The sequence below is a fragment of the Apus apus genome, chromosome 26, assembly GCF_020740795.1.
Source record: "Apus apus isolate bApuApu2 chromosome 26, bApuApu2.pri.cur, whole genome shotgun sequence".
In the NCBI taxonomy this organism is placed as follows: Eukaryota; Metazoa; Chordata; class Aves; order Apodiformes; family Apodidae; genus Apus; species Apus apus.
The window spans coordinates 1,349,968-1,376,799 of record NC_067307.1 but is presented as its reverse complement, the minus strand read 5'-3'; the positions used below and the strand labels follow the sequence as shown (position 1 = coordinate 1,376,799).

Sequence of the window (26,832 nt, the reverse complement as noted above, 5' to 3'; positions counted from 1 at the left end):
AAGCTTTCCTAAAGACAGCCACTCTGATGATGACATGATGGTGCATGTACTGCACATGTGTTTGGGGAAGTGCTTGCAGGGCTTTGAAGGAAATCAGTTCAGTTGAAGGGAATCTGTGAATCTCAACTGCTCTTTCTTAAGCACTTGGAGATTTTACTGAAAACCAAATTTTGTTGAAATGTCCAAGTTTCCACCAATTACTAAATACTGCTTCTGGTAAACCAAAATGTGTGATAAAGGCAGGAGCACAGAACCTGGATTTATTCAGGGAATTCACAGCACTGTGGATCTCTGTTCTTTGGTGTTCATAGCTTTGCCCAGAACCTTCCAACCCTGCCTCCTTGTTCTGACACAAATAATTTGCTCATAAGCAGTAGACAGACAGCAAATGTACATGGAATTTAATTTAATGGAATCTCAGATTGAAATGAGTCATCACTCTTGATGAAAGGGGCATCTGGAAGGATACACTCTTGCCATTGTATGTTGCAGTGTTTCAAGTTTCAGCAGTGGTCTGCTCAAGCTTTGCAGAATTCTGCTTTCATTTTGCATTAAAGTAAGTATGATTGTCTTGTGCTGGCACTGGAAGGAGGACAGTGTTGTCTGTTTATAAGCTTTTGTGATATATCTGCTGTGTCTGTGGATGCAAGCTTCATTTTAAGCAGTTCAAGCTTGCAGTTTGTGAATACTGCTCAGTTTTACTAAAAATCCTAAGTTTCTTGAAACTAAGTTAGGGCTCCACAGCAGTTTACTTGGAGACCACTTGCAGGTAACTTGTCCACACAGTGACAGAACTGCTGGTCTTGCCCAGGGGCAGGACAGTTTAAGTGCAGGATGGAATCGCGTTGGGTGAAAATGCTGACCAGCTGCTTCCTTTGTGTTTTGCACACTAGTGTCCTCTTCAGCAAGTTTATCCAGAGTATTCCTGACAACCAGCTGGTTCGACAGAAGCTGAACTGCATGACCAAGATAGTTGAGAGTGATCTGTTCAAGCAGTCTGGTAAGTGACAAACTGCAACCTCTGGCTTCTGTGCGGGGCTGGGCACCCTTAGAAATAAAATGGCTTTCAAGTTCATGTGTCCATTCCATCAGTGGTAGTCTAATGTTAAATTCATCCTTAGAAATATTCCTTGCCATGGAACAACTGAAATGTTGTTGCTGTTCAGTCTTTATACGTTGTCCACTGCTGTAGGATCCTGAGCCAGGTGATTTTCTTAGAAAGAGGCAGAAGGTGAATGTGTGTCTTTGGTGCAGTGCTTATTATTGCAGGTTACTGATGACTCCAGCCTGGTGGTGGTAACTCAAGGGGATTTAAGCATGTTTTGGTGTCCAAGACAGTTATGAGCAGGAAGCTACTGTGTGGTGTCCATGTGTACTGAATGCTGAAGAACTTGCTGAGACCACCAGGATGTGGTGCTGTGCTTCACTTTTCAGAATGCAGAGATGCTCTCCTGCCCCTGCTCATCGATCAGCTGAGTGGCCAGTTGGATGATAACTCCAACAAGCCTGACCACGAGGCCTGCTCACAGCTGCTCAGCAACGTTCTTGAAGTCCTGGATCGGAAAGATGTGGTGAGCATCAACTGTCCAGGGGGCAAACGAAGGTTAATTCTTCTTTTGAGAAGTGACAGCAAAGAAATGGGCTCAATTTGTGCCTCACACAACTGAGAAGTTCTGATGTTTACAGAAATTGTGTTGCTTTGCTGTGTAGTTCTTTGAGTCTCTTTGCACATGAAGTAGCTGTGTCTAAAAAAAGAGCCATGAAAGGTTGAATTAGTTGTTATCACTGCAGTACAAAAAGCAATTGCTTTCCTTTCCAGGGACCCAGCTACTTTGGTGGCTTGTTGATTTATCTGGAGCAAGTCAAGAAAGCATTTGTTTTCTTGTTTCCTCTGCAATGAAATAGGAGCAACGATCGTTATTCAGCCAGGATAATACAGTAACTTGCCACATTAATCATGGAAATTGATTCTAAGTTGCAATGAAAATAATAGTTGGAGCTGAAGAAGCTGTTTGGTTCAGCTGTGTCAGGATGAACTAATGAAGCTGGTTTAGATCAATCCTGCCAGCTCCCCACCAAGCCTGTACCTACAGTGCCCGAATTGATCACGCATGTGTTTTAAGTCCACTTTTTTGCATCCTGTAATAACAATTAACCACCATCAGGGCACTTCTCCCTCACGGGGAGCACTTTGTAGGGCACTGTCCATGAAGAATTGTCTCAGATTTTCATTATTGCCTATTCCCAGGGGCCCACTGCTGTCCACATCCAGCTGATCATGGAGCGCCTGCTCAGGAGAATAAACCGCACGGTGATCGGGATGAGCAGACAGTCCCCACACATTGTGAGAGCCTTTTTACTTGCTGCACTTATCACTTCACCATTTGCTGTAGTGAAATTGATTCTCCTGGGAGATTTCAATCCATAGCAGTGGTTTGTGAAATCATCTTTCCATTTCCTGCAGGGCTTCTGTGCCACTAGAATGTGGCTTTTGGTGGTGTTCTGAGGCCAGGTTTTAGGATACAAATTGTCCCCTTCCAGCAGCAGTTTGACCTGAGTGACAGCTGGCTGTGACATCAGGTGCCTTTGGCTTTGATGTGCAGCAAATGTGGTTTCAGTGCAGGCAGTGAGAGGGCAAGGGGGAATGGATTGAAACTGGAAGAGGGAGATGGAGGTTGGAGATCAGGAGGGAATTCTTGGCTGTGAGGGTGGTGAGAGCCTGGCCCAGGCTGCCCAGGGAAGCTGTGGCTGCCCCATCCCTGGCAGTGTTGAAGGGCAGGTTGGATGGGGCTTGGAGCAGCCTGGGCTGGTGGGAGGTGTCCCTGCCCATGCAGGGGGTTGGATCTGGATGATCTTTCAGGTCCCTTCCAACCCAAACCGTCCTGTGATTCTATGATACAGCAATACCTTTTTTTTTCTAACTTTAAGGTCAAGTTAATGGTATTACCAGTATGTCAGCCATGAGAATTACAGTTGGCCATGGTAAATTTGAAAATCATAGGATCATTTAGGTTGGAAATGACCCTTAGGATTTCACTAAGTGGTTCAATTACATATGTGTTCTATGTGTTCCATTGTTCTGAGGGTGTGGGGTTTTTTTAGTTGTGTTGTTTTTGTTTGTTTATTTGTTTTGGTTTTTTTTGCAAACGGTGATCTCTGGGGAGAAAGCAAGCTATCCTCAGAGTGCATAGTTGAAATTTAGGAAGTCTTCCCATCTGGTAAGGCAGAACTCTGAAAGCATCTGCCACACTTGGAACTTACAGTCTAATACAGGAGAATAATCAATGTTTTGTTTTCCCTATTCCAGGGCATTTTTGTGGCCTGTATGACAGCCATCCTGAGGCAGATGGATGATTTCCATTACAGCCATTACATCAATACTTTCAAAACCAGGCAGGACATTATTGTAAGTCAGCCTGACTGAGGGATTAACTCAGTCCATAAAGAATTGCACTCTGCTTTTGAAAGGTCATTTCAAGTTAGTGTGCTCAGTTTGGAGTGATTATACTGCATCCATCACTGCACCCCAATGACTTGTGGGCACCTAACGCCACAGTCACTGGGGATGTATCCACATCACCCCTGCTGGGGATCCACAGTGAGTGTTGCTGACTCAGTAGAGCCTGAAAGCAGCATTTGTAGCATTGAGTAAAAACATGCTTAATGAATATTTAAGCCTGTGCAAGTAAAAAGTCAGGAACCAGAAGAGTGAATCAAGATGAAAAGCATTTTCCCTCTTCTGCTCTCACTGTATCTCTTTGTGACCCTCTTCTCTTTATCTGCTTCTCTCTAATTCTTTCTTCCTCTCTAGGGTTTAATTAAATGCTTTAGTCTTACTTTAGTGGGCAGCAATGCAAATAGTTCCTTCCATGTTAAAAACATGGTACAATTCATGGCCCCAAAGACTTTCAGTATGAAACCAGGTGAAACATTAGGTTTTGATTTTTCAGGGTGGGATTTTGAGGCTCATAGAATAAACAGCTCTGTCCAGAATTTTTTCTGCAGACTGTTCAGAGTAAGTCAGAACCAAAAGTAGTATTTATGCAAGTCTGAAGAATGGCACAATAACTGTTCTGGCTTTTTTGTCCCCATACTCCTTGTTTTGCAACTTAAGAGTGCTTGCTTATTTTAATACTGGCTGGGGAAGAGCCTGGATTTATGGTCTTCTGTAAAAGCCAGATCAAAACCCACATGAAAGTGTTTGAGATTAATTTTGGGTGGCAAGGTGATGTGTTTCTCTGAGCAGTTGGAATTGCTTGCCATCTGTTGAGCAACATAGCCACCTACAGGAGACACACATTCCTGTCACTTCTCCATCTGAAAGGCATTGTCAGAGAGCACTAATCTGGCTTTAGAAATGCTTTTTTATATTACCTAAGTGTTGGTTTTTTTGTGAAGGAAGAAAATCGAGTAGATTCATTAATTCTACATCAAGTAAAGGAGTGAAAAGGTTTTCAGCAGGGCTATGTAGAAATACTGCCTGAGGAAGAAGGGTGTTAGGAAGACAAATCTGTTTGAGTTAGGAAAAAGGTGGATTCAAGGCTGAAATGAAACAAATTTATGTTGGATGGGCCTCAGTTCAGATTTTTTTTATTTTTCCTGAAAAGCAGTAGAGGTAGACTAGGAGAATATTGTAGCTTAAGATCAAGGTAAGGTTAAAGAGGTGCTTGAAAGCTTTCCTGTAATGTAAGCTTCAGGTTGAAGCTCAGCTTACAAGTTGAAGATGTCTTGTTCTGGCTCAAATAGGATAATATTTCTTTGGTATTTCTGTGTGAATACATAAAGCTTCTACGGAAACATTTTTACAAGTCCTTAAATCTACAGAAGCAAACCCACACTTGTGGTGGTGTAGCAGTTGTTAATACCAACAGAACATTGCATTTTATTTTACTGCAATGATTATTTGTCTTTGTTGTTCATTGTTGTTTTTTGTTTACTTTGGTATTTCCAGCCTTGGTGTTGCATCATTACTTGTTTGGTTTAACACTATTATAAGTTAATTTATATCTTCAGGGTGCCCCATGTCAAGTCTAAATCTTTCCATCAGGATTTAATAATCCCCAAAGGATTTTTAACTGAGGCAGCACCAAATCCCCTTTTCTCTCCTCACATCAGTGTTGCTTGCCAATTCTGCAGAGCAAGCTGTTCAGCTCAAGCTGAATACTGGTTTTACTGGTGATCTTTGCAAGGTGGTGATTTCTCATGTGACCTTGTGTCCCTCTTCTTTGTAGAGAAGAGATGCCCTTTAACTGCTCATAAGTAGCATTTATATCTGTAGAGACCTTAATGTAGAAATCAATATTCTTCATATTCCCTTCTTTTGTTCATCTCTCTTCTTTTTCCTTTTCCTTTTATTCTATAATTCAGCCTTGCCTTGCAAGAGTTTTAAGGTGTGATACAGCTTTTCTTGGAGCAGTTTGTGCAAAAAGGAGTCTTTTCCACAGTGCTGTTGTAAACCATGTGTCTGACAACATGTTCACTGTCCCACTTAAACTGGATCAGAAAAGACTTAACTAATTGGGGATGTGAAAATACATTCTAATTTGTCTTTCTAGAAGATAGAGCCTAGGGCTGTTGCACTGTCACCATTCAGACATTTTGAAATAAGTCCTTGAATATTGGTTTTGCTTTTTAATCCAGCTTGAGCACCAGAACTCCCTACAACACAGCTTAATTCAAAACAGTAAAGACAGATTTAATTAAACAGACCAACATGTTGTGTGGAATTATTTCTCCTTCTGTAGCTGAATGGATGAGATGTCAGAAATAATGTAGTTATTGGAATATACCCACAGAATAAGAGGTCCCTCTTAGGAGGTACAGTGTATTGATTGCTGATCAATGCAGTCATTAATCAATGCAATTGCAAGCATTTGCATTTCCCAGTATTTTCATGTGGGTAAAGGGCTACCATATTCAACCTGATGGGCTGTTGTTTTTATTTTTCTAACAGGACTTCCTGATGGAAACATTCATAATGTTTAAGGATCTGATTGGAAAAAATGTCTATGCAGCTGACTGGATGGTCATGAATATGATGCAGAGCAGGTGCAAAGTTGCTGCTGTTTTAAGTCTTGCTGCTGCTTTGGAGCTTTCTTGTTCCTGCAGGGAGGGTGGCTCACACGAGCAGGCTGGAGTTACATGGGCTTGTTTTCTTTTACAGTCTCAGGGTGATTTAAATTAGATTTCAGTGGAGTGCCTGCCCACTTCTGATGGAACTGGAAGCCTTTCTCCTTCTGCCCAAAGGCACACAACCAAAACCATGCCATCTTTTCTCCAGCCATTTATCTGCTGGGGAGTGCAGCACAAAGCAGAGAAGCTTTTTTGGTTGCAATTCTGGGGGAGCCACACAGCAAATGTAAAGCTGGACATACAGTCTAGGGTTTAGTGTGCTGGCCTGTAAACTAGAGCTACCCAGGTTCACTGCTCTGCTGTGGACTTGGGCCTTGTGGGAGTCAGTCTCTCCTGCTAAGTCTGTACAACTGGGATGGCTTTGGCTTGCTGAGCACCAAAACATGGCCCAGCCCTGGTACCCCAGCAGGGGCATCAACAGCACTGGGGACACAATGAAGAGACAACAAACCTGTACCTGCTGTGTGCATGGCACAGTCATGCATGTCCCCTCCAGCAGGCAGCATAGCTCCCCTGTCATGGGGGTGCAGTGGAGAAGGACATGCCAGTAGCAGGTTATTTGAGTATTTCAGTGGTGGGGACAGGCTAAACTGGAGAGGCTCCCATCTGGAGTGACACTGCACTGTCAGAAGTTGAATGACCCCAAAGTGTTTTTGTTGCTCACCTGCCTCCAGTCAGGGTTTCTTTTGCTTACAGAGAAATAACTTGCCAGAATGTCCCTCTACTGGGAAAGAAGTGAAATGGCATTATAAAGGAATAGCTGTCTTGTTTGGAACAGGCAGGGTCTTGTCTCCTCAGCTCACATGTAGGAGACATAAACAGCAATACTGTTTTTTTCAAGAGCCACCTTTTACTTGACATTTTCTCTCCTCCAGGGTTTTCCTCCGGGCAGTGAACCAGTTCACCTCCGTACTCAACCGTTACTTTCTGGATCAAGCAAATTTTGAACTCCAGGTAATGTTCCATTGTTCCTGGATTTTCTTATGGGACCCCAGTCCTGAAAGGCAGGAATAACAGATTTGGTGATATGGAGAATGCCTGTGGAAAATGCCCCTAGTCTTTTATAAAAAAGCAGCAGAATGTGAAGCAGTTTAGAATGACAGAGCTCTGGTTAGCGCAGCAGTAAGTTGCAAGCACACAGCTGCTGCAGGCTTTAGGAGGCCAGGCTGAGCAGTGTGCTGACTGCAGCTGCTTGCTGCTTGCCTAGTGCAGAACAAAATACTGCATGGGTGTGCCCTGTGTCACTTCCTTTAGCTGGGAAGCATAAGCTAAAAAGAGTGAGAAACGTGAAGCTGTTCTCTGCTTCAGACTTGACTGCGGTAGCTGAGTACGAACCAGCAGCATCACTGGTGCTACATTTCCTCCTTAACAATCACCTGGGAGAGCACAGCACTTGGGGCTGTGTAGATCTGTTCTTGCTTTCCCTTTGTCTTCTCCTATTTTAGGCTTGTTTCTCTTCCACAGCTCTGGAATAACTATTTCCATTTGGCTGTGGCCTTTCTCACTCACGAATCCCTCCAGCTGGAGACCTTCTCACAAGCCAAACGCAACAAAATTATCAAGAAGTGAGTTTACACTTTAAAAGCTGCCAGACCTTTTTCCTTTTAAGATGCTTCGTTTGGACTGTCCCAGACATACCCTGTACAATCTTAGGATGGGATGAAAAATGCCATGGAAGTGCTGGATTAATGAATGATAAAGGGAGGAGAGGTGACTAGGACAGATGTCAGCTCTTCACACTGGATGTGTGAGTCTGGTTAGATCCTGAGTTGTTTGAGCTGAACTTAAGCACCTTGCCAAAAGATTTTTCCCACTGTAAGGTCTGTCCTAGAAGGCTTGACATGGTTCCCACCAATACCATCTGCAATTCCTCAGCCATTGTGTAAAGTAGATAAGAAGGAAGCCTAAAACCTCTGCAGCTTTTTAGTCCCCTCTTTGTTTTTTCTGTTTTGAAAGTGAGAACATGTCAGAGGCACTAATCAACCCAACAGTAGGAATTTTGAGTCACTTGGCAAAATTTGCCAGGACACTGAACAGCTTTTACTTTTGCATTTAGCTGGAATCAAATGCCTAAATGTCTTTGTAGATCTTGACAGAGTTTTATTAGGGCATACGTAGTTAATGTTTGCCATCTTTTTCCTGCAATAATGAGGACTTTAATGAGCTTGGTCGTTAAACATTCTTCCATCCTCTTAAATGTAATGTCAAGTTGAAGCTCTTAGGGAAAAACACCAAATATAACAAAACTCTGTTAGAATTATAGGAAATAGGAGGACTGCAGCTTTGTTGCTGGCTGGGATAAGGAACATAAAAGATAAAAGATGTGGTCATGTCCTGGTTTGAGCCAGGATGAAGCCAATTTTGTTTTACTGACAACAAAAGGTACATAGTACTGAGGAACTTCCCTTAGTAGGGAGGATATCCTGGGGAACCCCTGGGTCCCAGCACATTCAGGTTTGTGTGTGTGGTTTTTGTAAGAGGAGGGTAATAGGTTTTGTGGTTTTGCCATTAAATTTCTTCTGCAACTTTCAAAGGTAATTTCAATCTCTAGGCCTTTTAAATCTTTTCTTTCTAATACTTTTTCCTAGGTATGGGGACATGAGGAAAGAAATTGGCTTCAAAATCAGGGATATGTGGTATAATCTGGGTGAGTTCCAGCTAAAGAATTATCTTTATTCAAGCTCTCGAGCTGGGTTTCAAATCCTTTATTTCTTTACAAAAGCTGCTCATGTTTAATGTGGGAAAATACACTTTAGGTTGAGCTGTTTCAGAGCACAAGATCTCTTTTTCTGGGAGTAGCTTCCAAAAGCAGATCTTGTCTCATGTCAGCTGCTGAGCTAATTTGTTAGATTCTTTATAAAGGTTGTTCTACTGTATGAGGGAGCAGTGGAGAATTTTTTAGAGAGCCTTTGTGATTTCCAACATGCATGCAATTCACATCAGTTATTTTCCTGGATTATTTCTGAATTTTGGAACCATAACACGTGAAGTCTACCTTCAGTATCCATTATCAACACACAATATGCCTGCTAAGCACAGTGTCTCAGTTTTATGGTCTTGAATTTATATGAATCATGTGCTTAAACGTAAGGATATCCAAATCCTGCCTTCAACCAGCCATGTTCTGTTAGGATGTATCTGACTTTCTTGCAGGTCCCCACAAAATAAAATTCATTCCAGCAATGGTAGGGCCAATCCTGGAGGTAACCCTTGTCCCAGAGCCTGAGCTGAGGAAAGCCACCATTCCCATCTTCTTCGACATGATGCAGTGCGAGTTCAACTTCAGTGGGAACAGAAACTTCCATATGGTAAGGGAGTCTGGGATCTTCAGTGCAGATGTTCCACACTCTGCATTGGGCAAGAAGGGAGAGGGGAACATTTAAACCAAACAAGAAGACCACACACAAACCAAGCATTATGCCAAACACTTGAATGGATTGTTAAGTTTTTTTGTAGGAGCCAGAGCTCTTCAGTTCTTTCCCTGACTTTACTTTTGCATGTCTTTGGTAATTAATGAGCTACTCTGTTTTCCTGTTTTTCTGCATTAGCAGATGTCTGAATACACACATCTAAATTGTGAAGAAATTTGGAGACCCTAAGACTCTACAGAGTAGTGTCTAGATACATTTTTATCACTGAAATTCCCCCAAGGCAAATTTTTGGCTGTAAATACAAGTTACCATAGAGAAAACTGCTGGACACTCAGGACTGTTCAGCCCTTAGTCTGTTATTAACCTTAAATTTTAGAACACATTTGTGAACACTGATGCCACCAGTATGGAAAGTAGAACTGTGACACAAGGGACAGACATGATTTGCTTGAGGCTACACAAGAAAAAGGGCAGAGCAGGGAACAGGGCCTGAATTCCTGAGTCCAACCCTGTGCTAGTTTCTTCAGAAGTTGCCTTTGGCTGCTACTGGGAGAGCACCAGAAAGTGAGGAAGGAAAAGGAGGATCTTAGCTTTTGCCCTGAGGTTAAGTTTTCTCTGCAGTTTCTAAGGACTTATTCTTCCATCTTTCCCTGGGGATATCAGACATTAACATCTCACCTGGCAGGCAGGAGACACTGTAGTAGTGCTGTAGACAGTCTTCTCCCTGGAGATAGGAGCCATCCATCCAAAAGGCAGCCACCCTGGCATTTCTGACTGTTGTCAGATGTGATGTGCATCTCCCCAGGCACCATCCTCATACCAGCTCAGACCCCAGCTTCAGTGTGCATGTAGGATCTTTCTTCCCCTGGGGTCATCAGTCTTCAGTGTGGTTGGCCACAGGGTCTCGGGGATTTTTGGAGCTGGGAGAAGGGAGCAGGATGTGTGTGGCATGGATTTTCCATTCCAGTGGTGTTGACATGTGAGCTACAGTTAGAACTGGGACTGGGTATTTGACCTGCTTGCAAATAACAGGGTTTGTCTTTATGGCTCAACAGACAATCACACAAGCCTTGGTTCTTGCAGCTTGAGAAGATGCATTAATTAGTAGTCACAGTGTTTATGATGGCCAGAGAGTTGTGACTTGCCCTTGACTGGTGGCAGGAGTTCAGTTTCTTCAGGGTTAGTGGGTGACCTTTACAATCTGTAACTTGGCTGCTGAGATGCTCTCCATCCCAGCAAAGCTGAGCTGCTAATGGATGGAGGAGAAGGCAAAGCATTACCCCAGAGCATGACTCTCCAGTGTCTTAGGATGAGATAGGGGGGACTTCAATTTCCTTGCTCCAATCTTGTCATCTTATTTCTTACCATTCTATCCTCTACGAACAATGAAAGCATCTTCCAGCTTAGCTTGTGAAAGCAGCATCTGAGGGTGGGGCAGGTCAGAAATGCCAGCTGGAAGCATTACTGGTGTTCAGACCACGCTCTTGAGAGCTGCTGTCTATTTGATTGTGGATTTTGCCTTTTCAGTTTGAAAATGAGTTGATAACCAAGCTGGATCAGGAAGTGGAGGGTGGCCGAGGGGACGAACAGTACAAGATTTTGCTGGAGAAACTGTAAGTTTTATAAAGAACATGGAGGCTCTTTTTTTACAGCTTAGTTGTCTGTTTTTCTAGTACAAACAGACCCTGATTTGTTACCCCAGTGATAAGGGAAGCAGTGCAGTTGACAGTGATCTTAATATGCAGGTATTCTGAGACTGTTTGCCTTAAAATGCTTCTATTCTGGAGCAGCAGCTTGCACAGCTGCTCTGAGTTGGAGCTGAAAGCCTAGAGGCAGATGCCAAACTGGCCAGGGGTTTGTAACTGGAAAAGCTGGAGAACAGCAGGCTCAGAGTTAAAGCCAAGTCAGAGGAGCCTTTTAGCACCAAGAGTAGAGCCCAGGTTTTTGATCAAGGCAGGCTTTGTCCTGCCTGACTCGGGCATCTCAGGTCTGGGGGTGTTGAGCTGTGCTGCACTGGAGTGTCTGTTCAGGAAATACATTTCACTGAGCTGGGGGCTCTTTGGGTGGTTTACTCTGAAGTTCTACTTAGCACTGCTCAGAGCTAACTGAGTGTTCCCTCCCTTCTCTCTGGGTGTACCTGCAGCCTCCTGGAGCACTGTCGGAAGCATAAATACCTGTCTGCTTCTGGAGAGGTGTTTGCTCTGCTGGTCAGCAGCCTCCTGGAGAACCTGCTGGACTACAGGACCATCATGCATGATGAGAGCAAGGAGAACCGCATGAGCTGCACTGTCAATGTGCTGGTATGGGCAGGGCTGGGGTTCAACTGGGTTGTCTCCTCACTGACCTGGCTTTTGTGGATTCTGAAGGATTTTTATTGTAGGATTTAAAGTAATTCTTCATGCCATTTCTGCCTAGTGATGGGCCTAAATCAGGCTACCAGCTATTGACAGCTGTAAAGCTTAGAAAGATGGACAGTCCAAAAGCAAGTCATGTGGCTGGTCCTTGTGTGCATGGCCATCTGAAGCCCTGGAATACAGACAGGAAAGATGGCTGAGAGTTGGGGAAGTGTGGGTTTAAGTGTCTGCTCCACTGCAACGAGCCTGTATGACTTTGGACAAGCCACTTTCTGCCTTTGACTTCCCCCTTGGCTAGAGGTTATGTTGAAGGGATGGCTGCGAGGATATATGCACCTAAGTAAGCAAAATGACAGCAAAGATCTTTTGAGATATCTAAACCTGATGCTTAAGTTACTTGACTGAAGATGATTATGCAAATCCATGGCACTTTGTACAACCTAAAGTTTGATCTTTTCTTGGCAGAATTTTTATAAGGAGAAGAAACGAGAGGACATTTATATCAGGTAGTTCCCCCCATAAACCTGTAGAGAAGCCTTTGTTTCTCTTGGTGCTCTGTGCACTGATCCAGGAACCCTTCCCATCAAGTAACAATTGCTTTTTGTTTGTTTAGGTATCTCTATAAACTCCGAGACCTGCACACAGACTGTGAGAACTTCACAGAGGCAGCATACACTCTCCTCCTCCATGCAGAGCTGCTCCAGGTATTACTCTAAAGCCAGTTTTCATTTCCCATGTCATGATGTGGGTTTTAAATGAAGTTCAGAAGGCTCAGAATAAACAATTCACTCTTTTTCTTTCTGTAATGTGACTTTGCCTTACCTCAAAACTAGTGGTCATTAAGGAGCTTCACAATTTTGCAAACTGCAGGGCAGCTAAATGGATTAAAGCAAAAGTGTTATTGGTACCAATTTCTTCCACACTCTTGGTTAAGCAGAGTGCTTTAGTGAGCTGGAGAAAATCTCTCTGTTTGGGGTCATAGTACAGTTTTTTCCACTTGTGTATGAACAGTGTAAATTGTATTAGCCTCAGCTGTCTTAATTTGCATTTAAGTCAACCTCTTCATGTCTTCCTCAGATGAATAAAGCATACACTTAATAAAGCTGGCTTAAGACTTTTAAGCCAAAATCAAACCAGTTTTGCAGATTTAATTAAACTTGTATTTAAAGTTAGTTTTAAATATGCCTTTCAAAATTGTAGAAGTTCAGATGAATTCTTAAACTGATTTAAAATTAACTGTTTATATAGAAAAAAATTGGCACATAACTGAAGCTTTCTGACTGTTTACATGGAGTGGGAGAGCATAATCAGATGCTTCTCTGAGCAGCTGGCTGGGGTGGTTTAAGTGGTTTTAAGAGTTTACTGCATGCTGTCTGCTAGCTATCTTAATGGATAGTAATTCTACTAGTATTACTAGCTACTAATAATCTTAATGGATGAAAACTGGGAGAGGGAGATGGAGGTTGGAGATGAGGAGGAAATTCTTTGCTGTGAGGGTGGTGAGACCCTGGCCCAGGTTGCCCAGGGAAGCTGTGGCTGCCCCATCCCTGGCAGTGTTGAAGGGCAGGTTGGATGGGGCTTGGAGCAGCCTGGGCTGGTGGGAGGTGTCCCTGCCCATGCAGGGGGTTGGATCTGGATGATCTTTCAGGTCCCTTCCAACCCAAACCATTCTAAGATTCTGTGATCCTAACCATGCTGCTGAGATGTGGTGTTTGTGCCTGTGTCATGAGTCAGCCCACTCAGCTTCTCTCAGTGCAAAACTTGCTTGCTCTCCCTTTGCTTTGATGGATTTGTTTGGAATGCGGGTGAGTCTATCCACTGTAAGGGTCTGGTAATCTGAAAAGGTTCCAGTTCTTTCAACTTTGCCTTTTTTATCTCTCTGTTAGTGGTCTGAGAAGCCATGTGTCCCCCATCTCCTGCAGAGGGACAGCTACTATGTCTACTCACAACAGGAACTTAAGGAAAAACTCTACCAAGAAATTATCTCCTTCTTTGACAGGGGCAAGGTGAGTGTCTCTGCAGTGTGTACTGATAACTGCTTGGCTTGGTGGATGCAGTTGACAGAAGTTGGTTTTAAGGGGAAGAGCAGATGTGGTTCCAGAACAGGCCTTTAATGCTCAGGCCTGACTTTTTCACAGGGCCCACCAGAGTGCTGGCATGAGCAGGACATGTGTTGGAATCCTCTCCTTTCCCTGTTAGTCAAAAAGTATCTGAAAGATTAACCCTGTTCAAGATTCTCAGTAGATGAGAAAACTGTGGTAGTGGCTTCTGTCAGGTTTTGGTACTTGGTCATGATGGTTTGTCTGGCTGATGCTGAACTTGTGGTAATTGCACTTTGGGTAGATGGTGCTACCAGGGCTAAATGAGACAAACCCAAGGAAGGCTGATGCAGGGGATGAAGGTTTAGTGTGAGAAGAGACCACCTGGGCTTCTCTGATTTGCTGTTCAGACATGTCCTTCTGCCTCTTGGTGCCTCAGTTTTCCCTATCAGGAGTAACAATAGAAACCTGGCTTTGTAAATCACTTTCAGATCTACAAATCAAAAGAGCTGTGTGACTATAATAATTACTGCAAAAAAAAAAGTAGAGTATGGAGGCTGAGGGGAAGTTGGCAGTGCATTAAAGTGCTGCCTGAATTAAAATCAGCTGCATTTTTTGTTTACCTATCTGTGGTAATGAATGCTTTTATCTGAGTCTGTCTTTTTGCTTGTGCTCTTCTTCCCCCACCTGCCTCCCTTCACCCTCCATGGAGATGTGGGAAAAAGCCATTCAGCTAAGCAAAGAGCTGGCTGACATGTATGAAAACAAGGTCTTTGATTATGAGGGACTTGGTAATCTCCTGGTAAGTTGTTTTTTTTCTCCATTTTCAGCAGGCTGCTTGCTGCTTAAACTAATATTGTTGAGCAGGATAAGCCCCAAATATACTTAGGTTAAAGACAAAGAAACCAACGTAACCTCCATGGTTTTTAATATTAATATTAGAAGAATGTTATTGTAATTTTTTTAAGTGTGTGGGTTTGACCTTGTAATTACCGTGACAATATTGTGTGCAGATGTTGTGCATTGTTAGTGTTGATCAAATAAGGGAACATTTGATGGTGTTTTTTCAGGCTCTGTAAATCTCATCCCCTTGTTCATTCTGTGATAAAACTGCTGCGTGTGAACACAGCACCACAGAATCATCTTGGTTCTGAATTATGTTTTTTAGTGGTTCAAGATGCAACCAGATGGTCTTTATGTTTTCATATGAGAATCATCTGCCCAGTTTTATTTCTGCCAGTTCTCTGACATTTGTCACCATTTGTGTCTGCTCAGTTTCAGAACATATTTATTTTTAATTTGTGCTGCGATAGTTGAGGATTTCAAGTATCCTCCTGGAATCCTAAAAAGCATGGCATTGTTCTCATGTTGCAGAGCAGGAAATGAAGTTGATTCTGGCCTGGAAAAAACAAATATTGAACCAAGTAAATGGATAAGTATGAGAGATTCTGTATCAAAAAAAAAGAATCCTTAGAGGAGAACTAATAGGTCAGGAATTGTCACTGGGAATGTGAGCTACAGTCTGGTAGTGTCCTTGAATCATCCAAAGTGAAAATGCTTTTTCTTTTTCAGAAAAAACGAGCTACTTTTTATGAGAATATCATGAAGGCAATGAGACCTCAACCAGAGTACTTTGCTGTTGGGTACTATGGCCAGGGTTTCCCCTCTTTCCTCCGGGTAAGAATTCTTCAGCACTCAAGTTCTGGAGTGGTGGGTACCCTAAAAGTCACAACTCCTGCAGAGTTTCCAAGAAGATGCAGATATCAAACTCCTTTTGAGGAAATCTAAATCCCTTAAGTATTCCAAAACATTTCAGCATGTAAAGAGAGACAAGGGAGAGACCAGACGTTGTTGTGTTGCCAGCTTTGATCAAGTTTGCATGTTGCAACAGGGTTTGTTTGGTAATTGGTATGTTCTTATATGGACTGAAACAGAACCTACCTTTTGTGTTTGTGCCCTCTGCACTTCCTCAGAAACATGATTGTTGCCACTAGAAAATATTGAACTTGCAAAGAATTTATCCCATTGCTTTTCAGCCTGAATCAACCTAATGTTCAGGACATGGATCATTTCAGTGCTCAAACACATTAGGGAGAGTTTGTCCCACGCAGAAGAATTAAAATGCAGGATGCTTCCTGCTTGAGATTCCTGCTGAGCCTTTCTGGATCTGTGCTAACTATAAAACAAGAATGGAGCCAAAGTGAGTCAGATGGGCAGGGTGCTAGAAAATATTCCCAACTATTATTTAAAATTAAGGAACATTTACATTTTCAGACTGTAGCTGTTTGAAGTTGCTGGACTTAAATGGAAGCCAAGCTTAATAAAAAAAGAAGAATGTTAACTTAGGACTGTGGAACTGGCTGGCATGGAAGGCTTTCACCTCCAGGTCATGTTTCTGAAGCCATGCCTTCCAGAAATCACCACTGCTTGGTGGCCAATTTGGAAATATAATTGGCCATGGTCTGCTGCTAAGTGTGCAGTGCAGAGTGCCCCAGCTAGCTGCTCTGGTAGAGGTTCCTGTTAATGCCAGGAATGGAAGGGAGGTGGAACTTGTGGTTTTGTGCAGAGATCCCTCAGTTAACTCCTGCCAGAAGTGGGCTGGCAAGGAGTGTGCAGTTCCCTGCATTAAAGAACTTTTTGGGACGTGTGCTCTTTTACTTAACATCAGTCCCTTGATTGAGTTTTCATTGTTGAATGTGTGAGTTCTCCAAAGCATGAACAGATTCAGTAGCACTTGTGTGTGGAATGATGACATTTCTAGACAAATGCACAGATGCCACTGCAGAGTTGCTGTGCTGACACTCCAGCCTGTGTTTCTCCTCTCATGCTCCTGCTGTCTGTTAAGCTGGGATTCAACCCTTCACAGACACTAGATCTCTGAGGCTGCTCTGTGTGTGTTTGCAGGGCTCTTTCTCGTTGATTTGTTAAGTGTTAATTCTCTTTTTCTTCTGCTACCCACAGAATAAAATTTTTATCTACCGTGGCAAAGAGTATGAACGAAGGGAGGACTTTAACCTGAAGCTATTGACCCAGTTTCCTAGTGCTGAGAAGATGACCAGCACTTCTCCTCCAGGAGAAGAGATCAAGTCTTCTCCTAAACAGTGTATCTTTTTGGTTCTAATACGTTTTGGCATATTCAAGATCTGCCTCTTTCCTAGAATAACACAATTTTTAAAAAACAATAGTAAGCAAGGGACTTACTGCTCCAGGGGGGCCTTGGAGGCAGGTACTGGGCATGAAAAAGAGATTAATCAGAGTTGCAGTAGTGAATTTAAACATACTGAAAGAGAGAGAGCTTGATGATTTCAGAGTTAAATGAGTTGCTGTCAGGATGAACCCTTAACAGACTGCAGGTCAGGATTTCTTGTTCCTTCTTCTCAAGCAGGAGGTGGTAACTGCTGTAGCATACCTGTGATCCAGTTTAGTATTTCTTGGTGAAATAGGTAAATTACAGGCAGGGAAAACGAGTAAGAAAGTGGAAATAATCTCTCTTGGATTGCAGTTAACTAGCATTTATAAAGTGGCTGTTTTTTTTTCTCTAGAAGTCACTTGGTGTAAGAAGTGTGATTACCTTGATGAAAGTTGTTGGGTGTTCAGCCCTTCTTGTTTTTTTGTTTTTAGTTTATGCTGATGGAACTCCAGACTGTGTGACACAAAGATTCTCTCAGTTGTGAGCATGACCAAGTGCAACCTGGTGAAGATGCTTCAGATTCTTGTTTGTGACTTCCAGTCAGCAGCAGATGTGCTCTTGGAAGACGCACATCAGTAAAAACCAAGTTACTGGGCTTCTGGCCTGTGTTATAGAGGCCAGTGTTACACAGGCCAGACTAGAGAATCTGATGGTCCATTTTGGCCTTAAAAGTCTGCACAACTCCAGCACTGATACCAGATGCTTCTCTTGCAATAAGCCTGCCAAGCACTAAATCCACATAGGAAATGAAAATGCATTCAAGACCAAACTTGGTATCAAAAAATGCCTCTTCTATTGCTGCTTTGTTTCACCTACTTCCTTTGCATCTGTTTGTGTTTGTTCTAATGTTTTTGGCTCAAGATGAACCTGAACTGCAAAATTTGGATCCAGATCTGAACTCTTCCAAAAGTTTGGGGGTGTTTGGTTCCGGGTCTCTGGCATAGCCCCATGACAAAGGGGAGCAGCTGCATAGCTTGGATCTGGTACAGGTCATTCTCTGACTCCTACAAACACCTTCTGAAAAGATGAGGAGTTTGAGTGCCCAAATCACTGTTGTGTTAGGCAGGGGTTGATGGTTCTGTAGTTTCTTTTAATTTCATGCTTTCTTAACCTCCTTTGTCTCAGGCTTTTTTTTACTTTTGCTTAGAGTTTCTTTCCTCACTCTTGTATGCTAAAATGCCTTCTTCTTCCTTTGATAGTTTCCCAACAGTGGGCTGGAGGTCCTAAGTGAGCTGTGCACAGTCTCAGGGAATGCCCAGTGAAACGGGCTGGTCTTCCACCAGTTCTGCAGGGGAAGCTGTCCAGCATGCTGAGCATGGCATGGAGCCCGAGTTCCTAAGCTCTCCTGAGAGGCAGAATATATTAGCTTGGGCTCAGTGCTTGGGCTGACATGGCTGTGTGGTTTGGGGTTCAGGTTTGGCTAGGATCCAGCTGGCTCTTCAGCACGGGCAGAATGACCTTGCCTTTGCTTTCAAAATACTGGTTAGAAACCCTTGGTGAAATGAAGGATGTGTGGGGCCACCCTACCCACCAGTAAAACGTTGCCTCTTCAGGCTGCAATTGGCAAGTGCTGAACAGAACTCTGGAGGAACAGCATTTAGCTGCTGTGCTTGGGGATACTCTTACTTTTTAAAAATTTCTGTGGTGGTTCACAGGTGCAAAAGCTGGAGGTGAAGCAGAAATTCACTGATTCAAACCAGCCTGCTTTCCTCAGTTAGTTTTATTGATCTAAACACCAGGAGGGAGCAGTAGGTTCACTGTGCTGGAAGAATCTGATTAATAACTGTGGGTTGGTTGGGGAGGGAGAAGAGACAGATGCATCAGTTACAGAACCTAGGGCAGAATCTTGGTTTTCTGTCACCAAAATAGAACTGAGTAGCACCCAGGATTTCCCAAGCATTTCACCAGGGAATGTCAACAGTTGGAACTATTCACCTTTGGGGGCTTTTAGTTCATGAGTAGCCTACAAACTGCAAGAAGCAATGTAATACCTGTGCTTGTTGATGAACTACTAAGTTTTTTTCTTCAAACATGACAAGAACACAGGGGCTTGTTGAGAAGTCTGACACTTGATGAAAACAGGAAGAGTATTTCTCTCTGTATTTCCCTCTCTCCTGTATTTCCCTCTCTCCTGTATTTCCCTCTCCTGTTTTCCCAAAAGGATTTATAGTTTTTCATCCTTAACTCTAGCTGCTCAGATGTGCAGTGCTTTATTGTGAAGCCTGTGATGAACCTGCCACCTAATTACAAAGACAAACCTGTTCCTGAACAGATCTTGAAGTAATTTCTTTTCCTTTTCTCTCAACACTTCCTCTGTATTTCTCTCAGCTAGCCCGGCACAGGGTGCAGTGAGTACCTTTGTGTCTTGTGTCAATTAATGTCACAGGCCAGCTTAAACTTGGTTGTTTTTGAGAGGAAACAGAAGAACATTTCTGAAGGAGGATGGGAGATGAGAAAACTCACCATTGACTCTGCTTGTTTCTAGCTACTACAGAGCAAATGAGGTGCAGCAGTTCACACACTCCCGACCAGTCAGGAAAGGAGAAAAAGATCCAGACAACGAGTTTGCTGTGAGTCCTTTGCTTTTAATGCCAGTTTGACTGTCTGTGCTTAGAGAAGATAATCCTGTGCATTTATTTATTTAGTTGGTGGCATTTTGAACAGCACTGACACAGGTTTTTTTTCCTCCACCTTGTTGCAATGTTTTGGTTAAAATGTAGGAGAAGCAAAGGGCTGTATTTTGCGTTTTCAGTCTTGACATAAAGCCAATGTGATAATGTCAAGGGCTCCACAGATGAAGCTGTAATGCTCAAAGTCCTTGATGTAGGGTCTGTAATTATTGTGCTGTCTTAACTGCAGCTTCCTACAGAGTGCAGCTGTGTGCTGCAGCTGTCCTTAAGGACACCATCCTCTACCCATGAAAGATCAGTTCAAACTTCAGGCCAACTTCTTAGGATTTGCAGTGGAGAGTGAGCCTGGGGCACAGTGTAATAGCATATTTCCATGCTGCCCATGAGGCCTGCTGAGGCACATCACTCTGGCTAAACATGCCATAATCTCAGTCCTGCTAACATTGATCCATCCACACAGAGTGTAACGGCCTCCTGCTGCTCATGTTGGTACCACTGAAGTAGTAGAGGTGATTGCCAAAACCACTGGGTTCCATCCCAGTTAGTGCAGGTGAAAGCTGTTGTGCAAGTCCTGCCAGCTAGTGTTGGTTACATGATCTACCCCAGAAGAGAACTTAATTGCAAGACCAATATTTCCTTTACATCTTGGACTTTTTTCCTTCTCTAACTAGAACATGTGGATAGAAAGGACAACCTACACGACAGCCTATTCATTTCCAGGCATCCTGAAGTGGTTTGAAGTCAAGCAGATTACAACAGTGAGTTCTTCATATGGGCTGGATCTCATCCCCTCTAACCTTTTGTGAGGCAGAGTCTTGAACCAGTTGGGACTGCTCGTCCTTCCACTGCTGGAGGTGGCACACCAGTAACTTCTGCTTCGGATCAAAGCCAAAGTGGATATTGGATGTGCCTGCCTTTTCATGCTTGCTTAACTTCATATTCAGTGGAGGCAGGTGAAGGGTTATTCTGTCTCTTCTTCCCCTCAGGAAGAGATCAGCCCCTTGGAGAATGCCATCGAGACAATGGAACTCACCAATGAGAAGATCAGCAACATTGTCCAGCAACATGTCTGGGACCGGAGTCTTCCTGTGCATCCTCTCTCCATGCTCCTGAATGGGATCGTGGACCCAGCAGTCATGGGGGGCTACACCAACTATGAGAAGGTCTCTTTCACCTTTTTAATTTTCACCTATATCTGTAGCTCAGTCTGTTCAGACAGGGCTTGAAACACGGGAGGCCCAAGGTCAGTTTTCAGCTGTTTCTCAGCAGTAGTGCATTCTGTAGCTGTATCCTCAAAGAGGAGGAGAGGAGAACAAAGATGAGGAATGCCCACCAGACTGCAAGGTGGAAAAACCTCCACATCTTTGCTGCTCAGTTGTAGGGCTGTGCATTGCCTCAGAGGTGAGTGACCCAGCTCTAATGGGGCTCAGGGGGGCGCTGAGGTGCTTGGTCAGCCCAATTAATGCTGCAATAACAAAGCAGAAGAGTCTTCTCCATTGTATTAACATAGAATGGTGAGGCAAATGAGGATTTCTCTTTCTGTCTTTGGAGTCTTTTAGCAAAGAGCATATATTTCAGGGAAAAACAAGCAGTGTTTCCTACCCATTTGTTATTCAGTTGACTTCAGTTGACCAGTTCTTCCTTTATTGTGATGTTTAACTTAAGCTGTTTATTCCCAGCATCTAATGATGGTGTTTCCAGTATAAAATATATTGCTTATTTCCATCAACTGGATGGATGGTGTTAGAACACATTTAATTCTTCTCAGATGTGTTCCAGTCACATGAAATGAGGTGCAAAAGTGAACTGGGAGAGGGTCTGATTTATCTGGGGTCTAACTGCTGATTCTAGAGGAGTCACATCCTTTGCCAGGGCTGCATTTGGCCCTAAATCCTCCCATTTTATGAATTAAGGTTGACATAAAGTTTAGAATTACGAAAGTGGGAAAGCAGTTAAAACTAGGAAACACAAAATATCTGTAACCACATCTGGAAATACTCATTTCTGGTTCATATTTTCCTATTTCAGCTGAAGATCAGTACAGGACATTTGGCTTTTGTGGGCGGCTAAAAGCTTGAGTTTTAATTGTTTCATTTGAGCCAAAAGCCAAAATCTGTGTTTTTAACATGGGCTTTCTTCTTGCAATAATTAAACACTTTCAAGAAAAATCTGCTGGGACCTACCCAGGCTAACCTTCTCTTGACATCAGCCCTTTTCAGAGTCATACCACCAGGCCTATAAACACTTGTGCATACAGTCCAGTTAATGGAATGCAGAACTAAAAAATATAGGCAGAGGCTGAGGCAGATCAGAGACTGGTTTTAAAACCAAATGAAAAATTATTAGGGATTTTATCTAGGAAAAAGAAGAATTAAGTTCTCCTGCCCAGGAGTTGTGCCACATTTCAATGCAATACACTGGAGCACATCATGTGAGTTGGCACAATTTTAAGGCTTCAGTCCAGGAAAGTGTTTGTTCAACTTGAAACCAACACCAGATTCTGTTGAGTAAAGGTAAACACATAAGAAGTGTAGACTAAAGGTGCTTTGTTGGAGCAAAGTGTGAGTCAAACTCTGAACACAGACTTTATTTCTGCTGAATTTTGTAACGAGCCCCATGTGAAAATGGTGTACTTAAGGGCTTAAATCATAGAGCTTAAGGAAATTGCAGGCAGGAGATGCCCTGTTCACCTCCCTGCAGCTGAGGTGGTTTGTTTGGCCTTGTGTCCTGCAGGTCACTGGGTGCTAAAAACCAGAGAGGCTTTCTGAGGTGAGAACTCAAAAGCCTGGATCTGCTTCTTGAATTTGAGTGACAGCTAATGGAACTTTAGTTATTCAAATCAATAGTTTCATGAGAGGGGAGATGGAACCGAAGAAAACCCTTCCAAGGAAGTAACTTTTTAATACATACTTAAGTATCACTGAAAAAATAGGGTTTGGTTTTTTGGGGGGGTTTTTTGAAATGTCTTGTAGCTAGTTCTCCACAAATCACCATGGTTCTTTCTTCCTCAGCTTTGTGTCAGGAGACAGCAAAATCAATTTTTAATATGAGGAACAATGGCAATGAATTGCTTTTAAAGTACAGGTATCTCTGGGTTAGCTGTGAAAGCAACACAGGGTCTGTGTCAGCTTCTGTCTTTGCTTTCAGGCCTTTTTCACAGAGAAGTATCTTCAAGAACATCCTGAAGATCAAGATAAAATTGAACTGCTGAAGCAACTGATTGCTCTGCAGGTACTGTATTCAGAAGGAAGTGGAAACACTACGTGTGAGTGCAGATGTTTTCCCAGCATCATTGTTTTGGAGAGAGAATGCAGACAAATTCTCTAAGAACAATCTGGGGGTGTGTATAGGTTTTGATTTCAAAGTAACTGTTATTTTTGAAAATAGTGGCCTAGACTGTTCCATGTACCTTGTGTTGCTCTGAAATGTTGTTCTGGAGTATTTGCTATTTTGGCATAGGTTTTTATTTTTTTTTTTTTCCCTCCTGAGAGTAACAAAACTTCTGTTACTTCTGCATGAAGTCATCAGGCCTGATGTTTTGTCAGTCTGAATGCTGGAAGTTGTCTGTTTTGACCTGCAGAGCAATGAAAAATTGCCCTAGGTTCTTTGCAATGCAGATTGCATCCCTGCAGACCAGTTTGGACGTATTTCCACACAGCAGTTCAAGCTACCTCACAATCCCACAGCTCTGGGGGCTTGGAAGTGATCCCCCAACATTTCATGTGCTATGTTTTGCGAAGCAGAATACGGGGGCTGAGTAGGGAAGAGGGAACTGCAGGTAGAGATGGGACAAGTGTTCCTGTGTCTTGAACACATGGAGCTCAAACAAACAGTCAAGTTCCTACAGTGTTGCTGAGGCAGTAGCTGAGCTTCCTTATTGTGTGATTGCTTTTTGGTTTTTTGCCTCTTCAAACTCAGGACATGTTCATTTGAGTCCTTTGTTTTTTATCTCAGATGTTTAACATGCATAGGAAATTTCTTCCTGGAAGGTGAGATCTGATTTGTCCTTTTGTGGCTGAATTTTGTTCCTCCTTGCAGATGCCACTGTTGGCAGAAGGGATTAGGATCCATGGTGAGAAGCTGACAGAGCAGCTGAAGCCTCTCCATGACAGACTGACCTCCTGCTTCAAAGAGCTGAAGAAGAAGGTGGAGAAGCAGTACGGTGTGATCACTTTGGTAAGTGTACCCGGTTGTGCAGTGTTTTGCCTTGAAGAAACACAGCTCTCCCCTCTCCCACTTGGGAGTTAGTGCTCCAGGATTTCTCAGGAGGGTGTTTGTTGCAGCCTCCCTCCCTCACGGAGAGGAAACCCAGCAGGTCTGGCTCTGTCGTGCTGCCCTACATCATGTCCTCCACGCTGAGGCGGCTCTCGGTCACATCTGTGGCATCTTCTGTGGTCTCCACGTCTTCCACCTCATCTGACAGCACTTCCTCCAGACCAGGTTCAGATGGGTGAGTAAGCAGCCTTTCCATGGGATTTACAAGAGTGGGGATCTGCCTTTGGAGGTATTAGTTCCTCTTAAAATGAGTCATAGAGTCATAGAATCTTAAAACGGTTTGGGTGGGAAGGGACCTTCAAGATCATCCAGTTCCAACCCCCTGCATGGGCAGGGACACCTCCCACCAGCCCAGGCTGCTCCAAGCCCCATCCAACTAAAAATTGCTAGGGCAACTTAGGAGCACAAATCTCACTGAGAATTCCATGGTTATAACTGTAGTTTTTCACAGTAATTTCTCAATGCAAACAAAGAGGCCACAGCTTCTTAACACAGTGCTTTAAACATCTGATTGACTAATGCTTCATGTTTTTCACTCTGTTGGGGTGGACCACAGATCTATTCTGGAGCCTCTCTTGGAGAGAAGAATCTCAACAGCTTCCAGAGCTGAGGAGCTGCCTGTGAAAGATGATGGTGATAACAGGATCAGCAAACTGAAGCGGAAGGAATGGAGTGTTAGCAAGTCCCAGGTTATTGTGGAGAAGGAGCCAGAAGCAGAACTGACTGCCAAAATGGTAAAAGAAAAAAAAAAAAAGAAAGAAAAAATCCACAGCAGGAGATTTTAGTGTTTCTGTTGCTTTCAGCTCTGCTTGTCATTGGGAACTTCATCAAATAGTGGGAGAGGTTCAAATACCAAAAGTCTTGGTCATCTGAGTAATTCTTGCCTTTTTATTTGGAAAACTTGTGTCACAGACCAAACTGCAGCTTGACTTCAGGTACAAACTGAGAGCAGGAGGCATTGATGTTTCTAGGTGCCCAGTGCTCAGTTCTTTTAGGGCTGGAGGACTGTGTGGTGCACTCAGCATCATGTCCAGTTGCTCTGTATTTGTTGGAGCAGACAGATGCTGCCAGCCCACTTACAAATCCAGCTGTCAAGCCAGATGTTCAGCTGCTGTCAGTCAGCATCACTGCACAAATCAAATGTACTGCAAGGTGAAGATCACTTTGATGGATCAGGGAGTTGCAAAAGATGGTCTGGGAGTTAGGTCACCAGCCTGAAACTTTCAAAAACTGTTCCCTTCCAGCCTGTGCTCTGCTCCAGACCTGCATGGAGTGTTTACTCCTTGAGCAGATTATTTGCAAAAAAGGAATAAAAGACAATCTCTGCCTTCACCTGGGTGTTCTAACAAGGAATCTATTGGAGACTGTTAGGCATTCAGGTTGACAGTGGGACTTGGAATGATCACATAATACAAATGGAAAAGTTTCAGCCCAAAAGTAGAGTTGGATAACCTTGGAGTATTATCTTGACTTAGGCTAAACTGTCTTACTCTGTCAGAGTATGTGAGAAATAGACATCTAATTACTTAAGCTGGTGTCTCAGTGATACTAATTTGACTTAACACAGACTGTGTAAATAATGAGAAAACATGAGTTCTTTTATTTCCCTTTCTCTCCCGAGATCTCAGCTGAATCTGGCAGGAACAGCTTATGCTGTTACATGTCCAGGAATTCTCATCAAATCCGAGGGAAGCTGCCAGCACTTGGAATCTGCAGAATGGTTATGAAAAAGGGGAACTGTGGCTGTAGAATCATGTCATTTGGTATTGACAGGCTTTCCACTCAGGAGGAAGATCTGGAGTTGTAAATAGTGGTTCAGGAGGCCTGGCCTAGAAGAGTTGCTGTTGAATTAACTGGGATTAACTCACAGACTGTGATGTCAGCTGCTGATCACTTACATGAAGTAAAAGGAGAGGGAAAAGCCCATTTGTAGCAATCCCTTCATTAGGACAGTGGGGCAAGTCTGTCCAAGGCTTTGCACTGCAAAGCTGCAAACCAGAACCCCTCCCTCCCCTCTCCCCCCATATCTCTGAGGACAAATTACACCTGTGTGTTCTCAGCTTCCTGAAGGGAATGAGCAGTTCAGGGTTATATTCATGCTTAAGAATGCTGCAAAGGACAGAAAAAGCTGGGTTTATAGCTGGTCTGTTCCAAAGCTGCATAGTGCAGCACAGGAATTGGAGAGACTGATTTTATGCAGCTCTTGACTAAGCTGCTTCAGAGGGAACCACAGGCTTGCTGAGTGTCCAGCAGCTTTGGGTTTTAGGAGTTCTCTCTTCACCTTGCACCAACATGTGGTCCCTCCTGCACTGCAGGAAACACTGAACTACTTAATGATGGAGGATTGATCTCCATAGAGCCCAGTGAGTTTATTACATGTGTAAGTGGCAGCCTTCTCTGTAAAGCAATAAACTAATATTTAAAGGGACCAGAATATTCATGTGCTGGACTCTTGGGATGTTCAGGGGGCCTCCTGATCTGTGTGAAGAACATGGAGGGACACGTGTGACACTGGAAGGAACTGGAACAACATCTGAGTCCCAGGCTCTGTGAAGCCTGGAATAGAGTTGCTTCCCAGCTGGATAATAACAGCAATCCCGACTTGCACCCAGAATTTCATCTTTTTTTTTCTTTTTGGAAAGTCTTTTTTTTCCCAAAAACCCTTGTTCACTTGACTGCAAGTCAAATGCCCCAGTTTTCCAGCCTGACATCTTCACTTTGGACTTACCACACCAAAGTTGTTAAAACCAGTTTACCAGTGCTACCCAGTTAGGAAGGTGCCCCAGGAAACTGGAGGTGTCACAGGAGCACAGTGTGTGCCTTTTGACATGGCTGAGCCAG

At 43.3% G+C, this 26,832-nt stretch overlaps 1 protein-coding gene across 3 annotated transcripts in view; it reads left to right on the top strand.

Annotated features, from left to right (window-relative positions):
- Positions 1-26,832, top strand: part of DOCK5 (dedicator of cytokinesis 5) — a 116,148-nt gene that overhangs the window by 85,130 nt on the left and 4,186 nt on the right. For all 3 annotated transcript variants that reach the window (XM_051640884.1, XM_051640883.1, XM_051640885.1), the window contains 25 exons: positions 894-1,000; positions 1,435-1,571; positions 2,249-2,344; positions 3,308-3,406; positions 5,954-6,048; positions 7,008-7,086; positions 7,597-7,697; positions 8,721-8,779; positions 9,286-9,440; positions 11,031-11,116; positions 11,647-11,803; positions 12,323-12,363; positions 12,471-12,561; positions 13,744-13,863; positions 14,609-14,698; positions 15,469-15,573; positions 16,858-16,999; positions 19,285-19,366; positions 19,572-19,656; positions 20,388-20,474; positions 20,703-20,879; positions 22,864-22,947; positions 23,755-23,892; positions 24,000-24,166; positions 24,548-24,725. In XM_051640884.1, the coding sequence (XP_051496844.1) occupies positions 894-1,000; positions 1,435-1,571; positions 2,249-2,344; positions 3,308-3,406; positions 5,954-6,048; positions 7,008-7,086; positions 7,597-7,697; positions 8,721-8,779; positions 9,286-9,440; positions 11,031-11,116; positions 11,647-11,803; positions 12,323-12,363; positions 12,471-12,561; positions 13,744-13,863; positions 14,609-14,698; positions 15,469-15,573; positions 16,858-16,999; positions 19,285-19,366; positions 19,572-19,656; positions 20,388-20,474; positions 20,703-20,879; positions 22,864-22,947; positions 23,755-23,892; positions 24,000-24,166; positions 24,548-24,725 (2,758 nt within the window). The remainder of the gene's footprint in view (positions 1-893; positions 1,001-1,434; positions 1,572-2,248; positions 2,345-3,307; positions 3,407-5,953; positions 6,049-7,007; positions 7,087-7,596; positions 7,698-8,720; positions 8,780-9,285; positions 9,441-11,030; positions 11,117-11,646; positions 11,804-12,322; positions 12,364-12,470; positions 12,562-13,743; positions 13,864-14,608; positions 14,699-15,468; positions 15,574-16,857; positions 17,000-19,284; positions 19,367-19,571; positions 19,657-20,387; positions 20,475-20,702; positions 20,880-22,863; positions 22,948-23,754; positions 23,893-23,999; positions 24,167-24,547; positions 24,726-26,832) is intronic.